The sequence below is a fragment of the Somniosus microcephalus genome, chromosome 33 (genome assembly GCF_052327205.1).
Source record: "Somniosus microcephalus isolate GS21.2 chromosome 33, FLI_Smic_1.0, whole genome shotgun sequence".
NCBI lineage: Eukaryota > Metazoa > Chordata > Chondrichthyes > Squaliformes > Somniosidae > Somniosus > Somniosus microcephalus.
The window spans coordinates 23721287-23738998 of record NC_141019.1 but is presented as its reverse complement, the minus strand read 5'-3'; the positions used below and the strand labels follow the sequence as shown (position 1 = coordinate 23738998).

The 17712-nt window shown below is 45.1% G+C and overlaps 1 protein-coding gene across 3 annotated transcripts in view; it reads left to right on the top strand.

Moving 5' to 3' along the window:
- The window catches only part of LOC147097007 (acid-sensing ion channel 1-like), a 361076-nt gene that overhangs the window by 204038 nt on the left and 139326 nt on the right, over nucleotides 1–17712 (top strand). For all 3 annotated transcript variants that reach the window (XM_085972733.1, XM_085972735.1, XM_085972734.1), the window contains exon 2: nucleotides 277–430. In XM_085972733.1, the coding sequence (XP_085828859.1) occupies nucleotides 277–430 (154 nt within the window). The remainder of the gene's footprint in view (nucleotides 1–276; nucleotides 431–17712) is intronic.

Here is a 17712-nt window from a genome sequence, read left to right as displayed (position 1 = left end):
GATGAAGAGGGGTGGGAGGAGGCTCGTGTGAAGCATAAACACTGGCACGGACCAGTTGGGCCGAATGGCCTGTTTCTGTGTTCTGGACTCGATGTAATTTGTAAAGACACCCAATATAGAGCACGAGTAGGGAACATTCGGTGCAGCAGAACTTGTTAACGTAACCTGTGCAGTCAGAGTGGAATTCGATACCATTTTGATACAGAATTGATTTTTTTGTTGTTGTGGGCTATTTGATTTCCCAATATCTAACTTGAACTATTTTGTTTGCTGCAGGTGTTTACAAGATATGGCAAGTGCTACACTTTTAACTCAGGGCAGACTAAAGACCAGCCAATACTGACGACATTGAAGGGAGGAACAGGGAACGGTCTGGAACTGATGTTGGACATTCAGCAAGATGAATACCTTCCCGTCTGGGGCGAAACAGGTAACAGCTGTCTGAGCCAAGAGTTCGTAGTCTTCGAAGCTGCATGCAATGGAGGTTATTGCTGAATGTTCTGGTGTATCCAGAATTTCAGTCTATTATGCAAGATTCTACCATGCAGTGCCCTTGTACTGCAACTAGATGCCACTAGCGCACACTGTAAAGAAAATAGCACAGTATAAAGTATCATGAGCCAATGACGATGCTGTGATGATATCACTTGTTTTCAAATTATGAATGAATGTTGGAGATAACCCAGATTTGAAATTAGCCAAGCAGAATTGAATCATTGGGTATTGATTGAACAACTCTCACATCAAAACTGAGGGCCTCCCCACTGTGTAACTAAAACACTGGGGTCAGAAGCAGAGGCATTAAGGTCGTAGTAAGTTTGTTCGCACAGCCGATACGTTGCTGTGTTTAATATAACAGATTTGGACAAAAATAAACCGGCTGCATATAATGGCACCACAAGTCCCAGCCAGAATGGAGATGATTGGGTAATTCCCCCCCCGTCAATCACGCCTGGAGACCGTACCGTAAGTGACTGGGATTGATTTTATGCGCATGGTTTGTATTATGTAACTATCCTCCACTCACTGCATTTTGCTGGAGAAATAATCCTGCTTTTATCGGGAGACGTTGCTGTAGTTTCGGTCACGAGTTCGGTTTGCTGTAGTTTGTTGAGACTCTCTTTAAATAGACTCTGTTTGCTGTAAAATAGACTCTGTTTGCTGTTAAATAGACTCTGTTTGCTGTAAAACAGACTGTTTGCTGTGAGTCCTGCCCGCCTCCAATTCATTGGCTGACACAGTGGTGTCAATACTCACTTCGAAATAAAACTAACAAACGCATTTCTCAGAATGACCATTTTACGTTGTCCGTCTCTAATCCTACTGAGCTTCCACAGACATTGGAACTGCCGGATCTGAGGGGAAAATATGGCCTGAAAAAGGGATGATTTTATTTATCTCTGTGAGGCCAACACATTTACTTTTTCTTCTCTTCCCCAATATTTACTGTCCAGAGCTGAGAGGAGGGCCCTCTCTCAGGCTTTCATCAAACAGCCACTGGAAGTTGGCCAGGACACCAGGGTCATTTTCCTGCTCTTCTTCAAAACAGTACTGAAATAAAGAATAGATTTGCCTTTCTAATCTAGGCTTTATTAACTTTAAAAACCCAGTAGCACATCTTTCAACACCAGTCTCCAACAATGACTAGAGAGAACTGAATTTAAGATGGCCACCACAAATCACATGACATCAACTACCAATGAGATTACAGCATATATCCCAAGGCAGGAAACAAACAACCAATCACAATACTTCTTACTAACAAAGAATAATCACCACATTCACCCCTCCTTTTAAAATATACTCCAACCTAAATAACCTTTACAATTTATAATTAATTATTTACAACTAAAACTATGCACAGACAAGAATAAAACTATTCAACATGACACAATACTAAGTGACAACAACAAATAGTAACAAGGATATCCTTGGAGCAGTTGTGCATTCTATTGATGAGCAGGTTCCTTTTGTGATTGAGACGGACGCTTCTGATTTTGCAATTGGGGCTACTCTGAACCAAAATGGAAGACCTGTGGCCTTTTTCTCACGTACCTTGAACAATAGTGAAAAAAGGCATTCTTCAATAGAGAAAGAGGCGTATGCAATAGTAGAAGCACTGCGTAAATGGAGACATTATTTATCGGGGCGACATTTTACGTTGGTAACTGATCAAAAGTCTGTGTCCTTTATGTTTGATGTCAAACATTTTGGAAAGATTAAGAATGATAAAATAATGAGGTGGAGGATTGAGTTGGCATGTTACCATTTTGATATAGTTTATCGTCCGGGGAAGGATAATGTTGCTGCTGATGCGCTGTCGAGGGCTCATTGTTCTGTGATTCACGGAGATACGCTTATTAATCTTCACAATGCCTTATGCCATCCTGGGGTTACGAGGATGATACACTTCGTACACAGTAAGAATTTGCCCTTTTCAGTTGAAGACGTCAAGCGGATGACTTCATCATGTTCTATCTGTGCTCGGTGTAAACCGATTTTCTTTAAGCCTCAACGAGCTCATCTTATAAAGGCTACTTCTCCTTTTGAACGTTTGAGCGTCGATTTTAAGAGGCCTCTTCCTTCAACTACTCAAAACCGATATATATTTACTGTTGTGGATGAGTTTTCAAGGTTCCCTTTTGCTTTTCCTTGCGCAGATGTATCAGCTGCTACAGTTATCAAATGTCTGACTCAACTTTTTGTTATCTTTGGGATGCCTGCGTATATCCATTCGGATCAGGAAAGTTCTTTTATGTCTTCCCAGTTGAAGGAATACCTTCAGAGTCGGGGAATTTCTACTAGTAGAACTACCCCGTATAATCCCCAGGGTAATGGACAGTGCGAACGATACAATGGGGTGATCTGGAAGGCAGTTATGTTGGCTTTGACATCCCGGAACCTTAAGAATACACAGTGGGAAATGGTACTGCCTGATGCCCTGCATTCCATTAGATCATTGCTTTCAACGGCTACTAATGTGACCCCCCATGAAAGGCTCTTTAACTATCCGCTGAGATCTACTATGGGATATTCGGTACCTTCATGGCTTACTATGCAGGGACCTGTGCTGCTTCGACGCCATGTTAGATTGTCAAAATATGATCCTTTAGTGGAGGAGGTGGAGCTGTTGGAGGCAAATTCCCAATATGCTCATATTCGATTCCAAGATGGGAAAGAAAGTGCCGTTTCAATTAAAGACTTGGCTCCTTGTGGTGGCCAGCCCTCTTCTGAGGATATTAGCAATAGTCATGATTCAGATAATGTGGATGCTGTTACAGATACTACGAATATTTCCAATCCGATTGCAGATAATTATACTTCTATTAGTCAGCCCTCGATGGATGTTTATGACCGTCCCAGTTTACCTCCTGATGGGATTTCTAATCCGGAAACCGTTGAGAATCGGGATATGGATAGCCTTCCTGCAGAAGATACTTCTGTGTCTCCTGGTGTGGGAGGGCAAGGAATTTCACCAAGGTTAAGAAGGTCGACACGAACAAGATATCCGGTCGACCGATTGAAAATGGACTTTTAAATTGATAGTGGTGTTTTAAAATTATCAAAACACGTCCTGGCCTCCCATGATAGAGGATATGTCGTAACCCGAATAAGAGGCCGGATCTTGTGTGAAAAATTTGCAATCCAATTAGAATAATAAGAAAACAGTCCAACAACTCGTTGCAAAGCCTTAGAATTAGTAGGACAAGGTAAATCAATCAATGGTCGCAGACATTCTGGATCTGGTTTAATCTTGTTTCCCGAGATAATATACCCCAATAGATTTACCTCAGTGGTCGAAAAGATACACTTCTCTTTATTAAAAGTTAACCAACTTTTTCCGCAGCTTGAAGGAATCTTTTAAAATTAGAATCATGCTCCACCCTTGATTTGCCACACACTGTGATGTCATCTAAGTATGAAAAGGTGTCAGAGAGAGAGTTATCACTTATAAAAGCATCCATTGCCCGTTGAAAACAAGCAACACCATTAGTAACACCAAATGGTATTCAGCAAAACTGATACAGCTTTCCACCAGCCTCAAAGGCCGTATATGGTTGATCCTTCTTAACAATAGGAATCTGATGATAAGCACTCTTTAAGTCAATAGTGCTAAAAACCTTATACTGAGATACTTTGTTGATAAGCTCATCAATCTTAGGCAAGGGGTACGCATCTAATTGAGTATACCTATTAATAGTTTGGGAATAGTCTATCACCATTCGTTTCTTATGTCTCTCGTTAGTCGTAACAACTACCTGTGCTCGCCAAGGCGAACAACTAGGTTCAATGATTCCTTCCAATAAAAGACGTTGGACTTCAGAATTAATAAATTCTCTATCCTGACTGCTATACCTTCTTGACTTGGTAGCAATTGGCTTACATTCCGGCATCAAATTGGAAAAAAGTGATAATGGAGAAATGGATAAAGAAGTTAATCCACAAATGGATAAGGGTGGCTTAGTCCCTCCAAACGAAAGACTAAGACTCTCGTGTAATTTAAGCACATCATGACCAATCAAAATATCCGCACAAAGATTAGGCAAAACAGATAGACGTATATCAGTATACGTATTACCTAGAAGAATCAATTTCACAAGGCAACAACCAGCTACTTGTGAAGTAAGGGTCGTCTGAGCCATACACACCTGATAAGTAACAGGCAAGATTTTCAAACACTTTTCCTTCACAAACTGAAGACTTATAAAACTCTCGGTACTGCCCGTATCTATGAGAGCCTTCACTTCTAACCCATTAACTTGGGCCATAACTATAGCTTTGTTTAGGCCATGAGCAAATGCAGCAGAAATTGATGCAATAAACGCCCTCTCTACAGGTTGAATAGTCGCAGAAGAGGAGGTAATTGAACCTAATGATTTACAAACACGTGCATAATGACCTCTCTTGCCGCATTTACTACATACAGCCTCCCGGGCAGGACACTTCAAACGAGGATGCCGGACGTTCCCACAAAAATAACACTTCTGAATCCTAGAGGCAACAGCCGCCGAAGTAAAAGGTGGAATTGTTGGAGTAGAAACTATTTCAGAATCTAGTAAACCACTCCCATTAAGTCCACCTAATTCCTTTTCGTCCGGAACTGCTGAAACCACAGCCACAGACCGATTAGAAAGAGCATAAGAATCCGAACTTCTCTGAGCCATATCCAATGTAGAAGCTTGCTCAAAAGCACTCTTGAGATCCAAAGTCTTATTTTCTAACAACCGCTGATGAATTGATCTAGACAGTAGTCCATTAATAAAAGCATCCCGTACCGATTCTTCCTTATATTCTTCGGCCGTCACGGCTTTATAATTACAGTTAGCACCAAGGTGCCGAAGTGCTTGTAAATAAGTATCCAAAGATTCTCCCACCTGCTGCCTACGGGCAGATAGAAGGTAACGTGCAAATACCTCATTCTTTGGTTTAACAAAAATCTTCTCCAATGTAGAAATAGCCAATTCGTAAGTTTTACAGTCCAAAATATACTTATACACATCCGAAGCAATGTAGTTGATCAGCATATTCAGCTTATTCAGAGACTCTTGTTCCAACACACCCAAAAAGTTTGTAAATGTACAATACCAATGTTTCCATTTATCATCCACTCCTGCAGAATTAGGGTCAGCATTGAATCGTTCCGGTTGAAGATATCGCTCCATTCTGATAAAAAGTTAATAAATTGAAATAAAGAATAGATTTGCCTTTCTAATCTAGGCTTTATTAACTTTAAAAACCCAGTAGCACATCTTTCAACACCAGTCTCCAACAATGACTAGAGAGAACTGAATTTAAGATGGCCACCACAAATCACATGACATCAACTACCAATGAGATTACAGCATATATCCCAAGGCAGGAAACAAACAACCAATCACAATACTTCTTACTAACAAAGAATAATCACCACAAGTACCATGGGCTCTTTTACGTTCACCTGAGAGGGCAGACAGGGCCTCAGTTTAACATCTCATCCAAAAGACGGCACCTCTGACAGTGCAGCACTCCCTCAGCACTACAATGGGACTGTCAGCTTGGATTATGTGCTCAGGTCCCTGGAGAAGGCCTATGAACCCATGACCTTCTGACTCCAAGGCAAGAACACTACCACTGATCCACGGCTGACACTTCAAAAATAAACCATTGGTTGTAAAGTGGTTGGGATGTCTTGAGGAAAAGAAAGATTTACATTTCTATAGTGCCTTTCACGACCACTGGACGTCTCAAAGCGCTTTACAGCCAATGAAGTACTTTTTGAAGTGTAGTCACTGTTGTAATGTGGGAAACATGGCAGCCAATTTGTGTACAGCAAGCTCCCACAAACAGCAATGTGATAATGATCAGATAATCTGTTTTAGTGATGTTGGTTGAGGGATAAATATTGGCCCAGGACACCGGGGATAACTCCCCTGCTCTTCTTCAAAATAGTGCCTTGGGATCTTTTATGTCCACCTGAGAGAGCAGACGGGGCCTTGGTTTAACGTCTGATGCGAAAGACGGCCCCTCCGACACTGCAGCACTCCCTCAGTACTGCACTGGGAGTGTCAGCCTAGATTATTGTGCTCAAGTCTCTGGAGTGGGATTATGAACCCACAACCTTCTGTCTCAGAGGCGAGGGTGCTGCCCACTGAGCCACGGCTGACATGATAAGGTGCTTTTAAAATGCAAGTCCTTTCTTTTCTGCTTTAAAGCTAAAGGAAATGTGTTTCTCAAAATGATTTGGTGTCAAATGAAGGTAAGGCACCACTTCAATTCATGGTTGTTTCATTCTATATAAAACATGGGGCGTTTAACACGTCAGTTTTCACAAGTGAAAATGTTCCAAAGTCGAGAATCAAAGTGGAGGGCAAAGGCCCGTAATACCTCAACAAGGTAGAAAAGATCGAAAGAAAAGATGGTATTGATCAGGAAATCATAATTAAGTGGCATTGAAGGCCTGTAGAATATAGGCGGAGGGAAAGAATGAGGTGGATAAGGTGTTTTACAGTTTTCAGGTCTACTTGAATCTTTCTGATGATGTGAGTTAAGTAAGGAGAGCATGAGGAGAAGGAGATGGAGTGAAGTGTGGTGATTGTAGGAGAGTGAAGGGAAGCAGGGGAGGAGTCTTGTGAATAGAGAAGCTGGAGGTGGTGGAGCTGGGAGCAGAGAGTAAGAGAGCAGTATCGTTACCTTGACAACTGTGGTGAGATCATTGAATTTTTTCTGGTATTGCAGCCATGTCTTAGGAGCTAAGCTCCTGGCATTGACCTCCTCAGTGACCTCTTCCCACTGGCGGCGGAGGTGTTGCCTGGAGGGCTTTCTGCCCCCTGGGATTTCCCTCCAACATAGCATCAGACAACCTGGGTGCCCTGCCTGGACCTCTTGCAGCCATTTTAGCCCTTTGGCAACGTTTCCTCCTGTCTACAACCAGAGTGCACCTTTGCTTTAAGAGGTGCTGGCTGCCTTTAAGTGGCATCAGAGGCGCCCGATTTCCGCTCCCCCCAAATAGGCGTGTAGCCAATGAATAGCACGGGTAGTGCTGGCTGTATGTTTAATGAGGGTCCCAGCACGAATTTAACCTGCTGCCTGGGACCATGTGACCAGGCGCATGCCGCGCTCGCCCTGTCCCCTGCGGGCACCTTTTCGGGCGCGATCGAATTTCTAGGCCTGTGTCTTGTTGGCAAAGTGGACAATTCTATTTCCATGCCGCTCTGCTTGTAAGTACAGCAAGGGTCATAGCCGAGGCACCCCTGCCAACTGTGACAGCAAATGAATTAAACGTCTTTCGTGTTCTACAGGGCTCCGAATAGTTATCTCAGTGGAACGTTCTGTTAGCGGGCGACTTGGTTCAGTGGCTTTGGCTCATTAGGGGGACAGACTTAACAAATATTAAATCGCTGGATTGCTGGCTGAGCTTTGCTCGCTCCTCAGCAACAGATTGTTCCTTATCTATTGCAGAGAAGCTGTAACTAAAGCGAACAGGGTATCGGGTTGTATTAATAGAACCATTCAGTACAAATCAAAGGACACCATTCAGTCATTATACAGGTCGTTGGTTAGACTGCATCTGGAGTACTGCGGCCAGTTTTGGTCCCCTCACATGGTGGGTGATAAAGTGGCCTTGGAAAAGGTTCAGAGGAGAGATACAAGAATGATTCCTAGCTTAAAGAACCGTAGTTACTCAGATAGGCTTAAGCAGCTGGGTCTATTTACATTAGAGCAGTGTAGGCTTCGAGGCGACCAGATAAAGGTTTATAAAATAATGAAAGGTGCTCGATAGCGCGTCTATTGACAGATTATTCCAGTTTAACAGATTACGGCTGGTCTGGTGGGTGCTGACTCTGCACACCTCCAAGAGGGAGCTGGACCGGTTCTTGACCGGGGCAGAGATCGCATCATGTAGAAGGTCAGTGGCTTGTAGATGTGGAGAGGATGTTTCCTCTTGTGGGAGAATCTAGAACTAGGGGTCACTGTTTAAAAATAAGGGGTCGCCCATTTAAGACAGAAATGAGGAGAAATTTTTTCTCTCAGAGGGTCGTGAGTCTTTGGAACTCTCTTCCTCAGAGGGCAGTGGAAGCAGAGCCTTTGAATATTTTTAAGGCAGAGGTAGATAGATTCTTGATAAGCAAGGGGGTGAAAGGTCATCGGGGGTAGGCGGGAATGTGGAGTAATCAGATCAGCCATGATCTTATTGAATGGCGGAGCAGGCTCGAGGGGCCTGCTCCTAAGTCGTATGTATGTTCTTATGTTCATGTGATCTGGATAGGTTCTGATCGCCTGAAGGGGGTCGGATAGGAATTTTCCAGATTTCCGCCCCCCGCCCCGACACTGTTTTTTTCCCCCTGTTAACGATGCTTCCCGACCCAGGCGCACCCCCCCTCCTCACTTAGCTGAGGTAAGTAGCTGTTGCATTTAAACAATCTCCTGTTGTTCAGTTGAGTAGTAAAGAATTCAGTCTTATGGTTCAATCACTTTGTTTTTTCTACTTGATCGTAACAAACAATCTAAGAGCGGAGTATAACTTCTTCAGTGTATAACGCAGTTTACAAGCGGAGTTTTGTCAGCAGTTCTGGGTGTAGGCATGCACTCAAGAAAGGTTTCTCTCTTTCTTCTCTCTACACAGAAGCTTCTTTCGTTATGCACTATTCTCTTTATCAAACTGGAAGTGGCCTGGCCTTATTTGGTAGTTTCCGGTCAAAAGCACCGTCCTTAAGCCAATGTACACAAGTTGGCATTTCTCGTACATTAAGATTCGGTAGTTTACGTTCAATATACCGTCCTTCAACCGGTTTGTGCTTCGACATCCTCCTGCAAAGGTTGCAATGGTGTGTGGTGGGATGTTTACAGTATGGCGATACTATAAACCTCCCAAGGCCTGATCTTCACACACACGCTTCGCCAGGCGAGCATTCCTCCTACTCTCCCCAGCTTCATGGAAATGAGGCCCGAGACCCAAGGCCCAATATCGGGGGTGCCATGGGCCTCATCATTGAGGCCCAGGGATTCCTGCAACCTCCCCCCACCCCAATCCCTCAGGCCCGAATTTCTAGGCCAGTCTACTTAGGAATGTAGAATTGGGTGTGTTCCCCGCTGCCTCCTCCTATATCATCCCAGCAGACATGAACACAAACACAAGCTGCTCCAGCTGCCGACGGCTACATTGGTTTTTCAATCTAGTAAGACATTGATTAAACTGCATCATTCTAAACAGCAGCTCCATCTGCGTTACTCATGTTAATTGGTGATGCCGAGTTGCAGTTCCTGCATCTCACGTCATTACTTATGTCGACACTGGATTAAAACTATCAATGCTTCAAAAACTGCCGTGGCTTTTCTCTTCCGTCCCAAAGAAGTAACCAGAGTGCAGGCTTTTATTTTAGTTCATTCAGCGATTGCCTCCAATTAATCCGTCCGCACCTGAAGCAGGTGGCTCTTCCACTCGAAGGGAACACCCGATGCAAGTGTCCAGGTAGAGGTTTGAGCCTGGGCTTCTGGAGCCTCCTGTCCTAAGGTCTCGTTGCCACCTGATTCTCACAACCCTTTGATAGGCTGTGTTGTGAATGGCTCCGAGTGTTGCTTGAAACCTGGTTACTGAGTGCTACCTTGTGTTTAAGTTATTCATTAAAGGTGCAGTGGCATCACGGAGATGCAGAGTCACCGTTCAAATGTAAAGAGAAAGCACTGAAAACACACAAGCTCTGTCAGCCTTTGAAACAAGACAGGCTAACATTTCCGGTCTAGACCCTTCATCGGAACTGTCCTGAGTCTTCTGTGTCTGAAGACCTTCTGTGTATTTCCAGCATTTTCTATTTTGATTTCAGATTTCCAGTATCTTCTTTTTATCCCAACAAAGGGCCTCATAAAGAGTCAGAAGGTTGTGCATTCAATCCCACTCCATATCTTGAGCCCAAAATCCAGGCTGACACTCCAGTGCAGTAGTGAGGGAGTGCTGCACTGTCAGAGGTGCCGTCTTTCGGATGAGACTCTTGGTTGGAAGCAAAAGATCCCATGGCATTTTTGAAGAAGAGCAGGGGAGTTCTCCCCCGGTGTCCTGGCCAATATTTATCCTTCAATCAACATCACAAAAACAGGTTATCTGGCCATTATCACATTGCTGTTTGTGGGAGCTTGCTGTGCGTAAATTGGCTGTTGCGTTTCCTACATTACAACAGTGATTACACTTCAAAAGTACTTCATTGGCTGTAAAGCGCTTTGGGACGTCCTGAGGTCATGAAAGGCGCTATAGAAATGCAAGTTCTTTCTTTCTTTCAACGTGGACAATTGTGCCAGTGCGACTGATGAGTGATATTCCCTCAATATCCCTTCATCCCAAAGTCTAAACTTTCTTTCTTTCTTCTCTTCCTGCCCGCTCCACGTTCCTCCCCATTTCTCCGCAATGCGTTGACTTGTGCTGCGGTATGGGTTCCACTGGCTACCAAACGCCCTCTGCTACATCCTCCGCAAAGTGGCCACTCTTCATTAGGGAGCCCAGCCAGTGGGGGTCAGTGGGATATTTCCTTGCCGGAGGCATTCTAGCCAAGCCCAGCCCGGTCCTCACCTGACATCCAGGCACATACGCCTTCCAGCAGGGATAAGGAACCAGCATTCTGGCTAAATCTCTCGCCCTCCCCCATAGCTGGGGGCGGGGGTGGGGGACTCAAAATCCAATGATCGTGCCCCAACTGAGATCAGCTCGCACAGATCAGGGATCAGTCAGCTGATTGAGCACAGATTGGGGATTGAGCGCAGCACCTTCCTGTCCTGCAGGGCTCAATCCTTTTAAAAAAGGCTGCGTTCAGAAGTTTATTTTCCATTGAAGAAGCAACTGGCTCCAGACTTGTAAATTCTTGCAACAAAATGCAATATTGTTTTGCTGCTCAAAGTAACTTCCTGCCCCTAGTTTCCCATTTTCCTCACAGAAAGTGTTAAGTCCGTGAATGATTGAGACACGGACTAGCAGGAGAGAAACAAACAAGTCTTTACTGTTGAAAGGCATAAACGAATCTAACCAACAGAGGCTCTCTAGCGCCTTTTATACAGGGGTGGTCACTGCCGGTACTGCAGTCTGAGACCAGTTATTCTCTTAAAGGTACATACACAACAGAAAGCATGCCCTGCCCTGAGACCTATCCCCACTGTACATATAACTCACAGCCAGGAACCTATGTTCTTCCTTCTGGTATGCCAGGAAGATGTTTTCCTTGGCTGGGGAGTCTAGAACCAGGGATCATCATCTCAGGATAAGGGGTCGGCCATTTAGGACCGAGATGAGGAGAAATTTCTTCACTCAGAGGGTTGTGAATCTTTGGAATTCTCTACCCCAGAGGGCTGTGGAGGCTCAGTCGTTGAGTATATTCAAGACAGAGGTCGATAAATTTTTGGATATTAAGGGAATCAAGGGATACGGGGATAGTGCAGGAAGGTGGAGTTGAGGTAGATGATCAGCCATGATCTTATTGAATGGCGGAGCAGGCTCGAAGGGCCGAATGGCCGACTCCTGCTCCTATTTCTTATTTTCATATGCCCTTCTTTTCATTTCATTTCCCTCTTCCTCTATTCTCTGAGCGACCATAATTAACTCGGGTAAAATTTCGCCCCGGGGCAGTTTGCTTCAAAGTGATTTTAGTTGAGCAGCATTTATAAAAAGGAGCAATTTGAAAGAGAGAACAAAATGAAGGATGTGCTTCTAAAGCAGGTGCCAGTTAATCCCTGCTGCCTCCCCTTGCACAGGCAGCTGACTCCCACTACTCGCTCTGTCTTCCTGACTGACAGCTCGTGTCCCGTCTCGCATTACGTGTCCTCATTCATTGCCGCTGCCTTTATTTCACTTAACGGATAACATTGTGCATCAGTGACATGAAGGACATTGACAATTGGCTTCAGCACTGATGAAACGACCCTGAGTAATTAATTTACCGTCTGGAAGATGAGGCTTGGCTTTGGGGTTCCTGTCACTCAGCTTCCCAGGGCGACACACTTAACTCAAGTGGGATTTCTTCATTGTTTTCTTTTGACCGACCCGCCTTTCAATGTATCTTTTCCACCTCTTTTGACCTTTCTGCCCTGTGCATAATATGAGGACAGCCAAGGGACCTATTCCCAGCAATCTATTTTAGGCACTCAACTGCTAAGTGTGTGAGATAAAACGAACAAAAAAGGAAAGAACTTGCATTTCTATAGCGCCTTTCATGACCTCAGGATATCCCAAAGCGCTTTACGCCAATCAAGTACTTTTTGAAGTGTGGTCACTGTTATAATGTAGGAAACGCAGCAGCCAATGTTGAGCACAGCAAGCTCCCACAAACAGCAATGTGATAATGACCAGATAATCTGTTTTAGTGATGTTGGTTGAGGGATAAATATTGGCCCCAGGACAGTGACAGATAGTGAACCTGGCAATTGACACACAGCCCATTTTCTCTCCCTCCCGCCCTCCTGTGAGTAAGTGCCAATTTGCCATCTTGCCCTGATGGCATGGCTGAGTTTATGAAGAACATTGACGTAAGAAAGCTACTAGGCACTTGGTCTGAGTATTAAACAAAGCTTTAATCAACTGTTTTTCAACATGGAGATCTAGTTGTGTCCTTCACTAGTTCCTGTTAAAGAATGTCCTGAGCAAGCTGGGCCCATGCCCGAGTATTTATACTCTCCCTGGACAGCGCCACCAGCAGGCCGCCCAGTATTACTTCATAAGTCATTTCCACATGAATGACAAGATTCATGTCAAACATGCCATGGAATGAAGGGAATGGGTTTCATGCCTACAATTCCCCTTATGCCACATTCCCAATCTCAGCAGTGCCACCAAGAGAGAGGTACACAGTACTGGCCGCAGGGGGAGAGGGAAGCCTAGAAGGTGAATCATGCTGTGGTGTCTCTCGCGCACCTTCTAGCAAGTAGCTCAAGAAACTTGAAGGCATCTACCAAAGCCAGTCCTTGGTCCTCTAATTCTGGCCTCTTGAGCAGCCCTGATTTTAATCGCTCCACCATTGGCGGCCGTGCCTTCAGCTGCCTGGGCCCTGAGCTCTGGTATTCCCTTCCCAAACCTCTCCGCCTCTCTCTCCTCCTTTAAGACGCTCCTTAAAACCTACCTCACCTGCCCTAATTTCTCCTTATGTGGCTCGGTGTCAAATTTTGTTTGATAACGCTCCTGTGAAGCGCCTTGGGACGTATTACTACGTTAAAGGTACTAGATAAATAGAAGTGGTTGTTGTTGTCGTCAATCAGGAGGAAGTGTGTGGAAAAAGTCAACGCCTCCAAATTTCCCTCCCTCCTTCCCTTTGGAGAAGTGCTTGGGTATCTGCTTTGTTCCACTTGCGATGGCACAGGCTAGATTGGAAACTTTCTGGACGGGGAATTCGCTGCATGAAGCTACACCCTACCAGTCTGCGGCACATCGGGTTGAAGAACCTCTGGTCCCTAAACCCAGAGGGAAAGCATCGGAACAGACGCTGGAATGTTGGAAGGTCTGGCTAAGATCCATGCAGCCAGATCTGCACCACTTTCGCAGCCAAGTGTAATCATCGGGCAGGCATTTTAGGACAGCCAAAAGGAATTTCACTGAGAAGGACCCATGGCATCATTTAAATATTATAATGCATTTAAATCAAGCCAGCGTGATGTTTCCATCTGCTTCGGATGGGATTGAGTTGGATACTCCATCTGGAGTGGTCCTAAGGGAAGCTCCATCAGTGATGGAGTTCTTAAAGGGTCAGTTCTTTTTCGCCTTTTTTTTTTGCCATTCTGCAGAGCACTTTTGGGCCAGGTTTGTGTTGCTCATTTTTGTTGGCATTTTTGTGGGGAAAAAAGTCAACTTTTATTTTTTGGACAATGATTTTCTTTCTCCAATGCCAACATTTCTGTGGAACCTAAATAAGCTGAATGTTGTCTGCTAATTTGGTGGAAAGCCAACTGTAATTGAAGCGTTTACCAAAACTTCAGCAGAACAGGATCAAGAAAGAAAGAAAGACTTGCATTTATATAGCACCTTTCTTGACCTCAGGACATCCCAAAGCGCTTTATAGCCAATGAAATACTTTTGAAGTGTAGTCACTGTTGTAATGTAGGAAACGCGGCAGCCAATTTTCAAACAGCAAGCTCCCACAAACAGCAATGAGATAACGTCCAGATAATCTGTTTCAGTGATGTTGTTTGAGGGATAATATTGGCCAAGACACCGGGGAGAACTCCCCTGCTCTTCTTTGGAATTAGTGCCCTGGGATCTTTTACATCCACCTGAGAGGGCAGACAGGGGCCTTGGTTTAATGTCTCATCCGAAAGACGGCGCCTCCGGCAGTGCAGCACTCCCTCAGTACTGCACTGGAGTGTCAGCCTGGACTTGGTGTTAAAGTCTCTGGAGTGGGACTTGAACCCACAACCTTCTGAGTCAGAGGCAAGAGTGCTGCCCACTGAGCCACAGCTGAAAGAAATGGGGATATGAACAAGGAACTCTTATGATACAAACCTTCACTGGCGTTCAAGTGTGACAAGGCATCTAAGTGAAGAGTCTGATGGGGGGGGGGGGAGCAAGTCAAGTTACAATTAGCTTTCCAAGTGTCCCAATTGCAGTACTTCACAGTTGGAATGGCATAAGATGTAATAAGACATGCCAGGCAGATCAGCAGACACCAGAACCAACCTGCTTACATCTGCCGTTACGCCACCAACTATATCTGTGGGCTCTGGTAGACCTGCCTGACAATGACCATGAGGAACTGGCTCCATAGGTTCCAGACCAGTGTGGTGTATGTAACCTGTTCCACCTTAAGAGAACTTAAGCCTGTTCCACCTTAAGAGATGTACTACTTTCTCTGGCTGCTGTATACGTAATACCGGTGGTGACCACCGGTATATAAGCACTGTGTAGTAATATTGTATTTAGTATAGTCCTGACCTCCAACCAGTAAAGACCTGTTGAACTTTAATCTTGTAGTCTGTGTTAGTAATTACAACTAGAACACACAGACTTAACAGTGGCGACGAGTCCGATTCTTACCCTGCGGCAGTTTATATCCACGGCGGCTTCGTCCACAGAACGGACGTCGAAGAGAGGCTTCCACCCTCATCACCCTGCTGGAAGACACGTCGCGCGGCAGACATCGAGAAACCAGAGTGCAGAAGACATCCTGAACTCGAAGCCTCCATCAGCGGCTGTCAACTATCTTCTTTCTACCTCGGTGGTGGGTAAGCCGGGCAGCGACGCGACCAGAAAGTCGGCCGCGTTGGCTGTACAGACGGGGAGGGAAGACGGAGGAATAAGGGCGGTGAGATCAATCGCGACCGGAGATAAGGGCCGGGCCGCATTCAGGCCGAAAGGCGCAGCGCGGGGACATCGATCGCGGCTGGTGATAAGGGCCGGGCCGCATTCGGGCTAAAAAGGTGCAGCGTCTGGGGCAACTGAAGGCGCGAGAGCCGCGGTGAAGCGGAGACAGCGTCGGGGGACGGGTGAAGACCGCCAAGCGCGGGAAAACTGCCATTTTGTAGGCGGAGGACGAAGACAAGAGCGGGAAGCCGCCATCTTGGATAAAAATTAAAATAAATTAAATTGCAACGATGCCTAAACATGGGAACATTAATACCTTTGATAGCGACATCGAAGATTGGGCCATGTATGTAGAACGCATACAAAATTATTGTAAAGCAAATAAAATCCCAGATGAAGAGAAAGCACTAACATTATTAAACTTAATGGGTGCGAAGACATACGGGCAATTGAAACACCTTTTATCACCAGATGAACCGGCGGATAAGACGTTCGAGGAGATTGTTACTGTCCTGAAAAATCATCTAAACCCCACGCCGCTGATGCTAGCGGAACGATTTAAATTTCACAGCAGAAGGCAGCTGAAGGATGAAAGCAATGCTGAATATTTAATAGAATTGCGTAAGCTAGCAAAGTACTGTCAGTTTGGAACGAGACTGACAGAGGCGCTACGAGATAAATTTGTGTGTGGTTTATTAAAAGAAGATACACAAAAGCGACTGCTCGAGGAGAATGAGCTGACGCTTGAGAAAGCGGTCACTATGGCAGCAGCACACAAAGCCGCAGCGAGAGGCACGGCAGTAATGCAGCTACGGTCACCGGAACTCAGTACAAATAAATTGGGTTTGAGTACTGTAAAATGTTATCGTTGTGGAAAGACAACGCACGATCAGAACCAGTGTTGGTTTAAAAACCAAGAATGCAGAACGTGTGGCAGGCTTGGCCACATAGCTAAAGTATGCCGGTCAGGAAAGAAGACCAGCAACAAAAAGTCACCGCAAGGAAAATACATAAAGGTATACAAGGTGACAAAGAACAGTTCGACCGAACAGAAGTCAGATTCAGACGCTAGCAGTAATGAACTGGGTAGCTTAAGAGTACACAACGTTGGTAAGGATGCAGATCTCCAGACAATTTGGGTCACCCTTCAGATAGCAGGAGTCCAAGTAAAGGTGGAATTGGACACTGGATCGGCATTGACGGTCATGAATAAGAAAGATTACAAAAGGTTATTCCAACATATTCCCCTACGGGATACGGAGATTATATTGAAAACATACACGGGGCAAAGAGTGTACCCCATCGGAAAGATAGAAGTAAAAGTGGTCAACAAGGGCGAAGAAAGCCAAGTAATGGACTTATATGTGCTACCTGAAGGAGGTCCACCACTACTGGGACGGGAGTGGATTAGGAAAATGAATATGGACTGGCACTCCTTGAAGGCACTAACGGTAGATTCCGGGGAAACAGATGTCAAACCTAAACGATTGTCCAAAATATTGGATGATGCTAAAGAGGTGTTCCAGCAGGGACTGGGAACACTGAGCGGAATTACGGCAAACATCAAGATTGATGAACATGCACACCCAAAATTTTTTAAAGCCAGACCGGTACCCTATGCAATACGACCTACTGTAGAAGCGGAACTGGAAGCGCTAGAACGTTCAGGTGTACTGTTTAAGGTAGATTGGAGTGAGTGGGCTACGCCCATTGTTCCCGTTATGAAACGTCCTTCGAGCAACAAGCCAGGAGAACCAGGGAAGGTTCGCATCTGTGGAGATTTCAAAATCACCGTTAATCCGGTGCTTCACACGGTGCAGTATCCGCTTCCGCGGATTGAGGATATTTTTGCTTCGTTGTCTGGCGGGAAACACTTCACCAAGATAGACCTGGCGCAGGCGTACTTGCAGATGGAGGTTGAAGAAGAGTCACGCCAATACCTCACGATCAACACGCATCGAGGTTTGTAC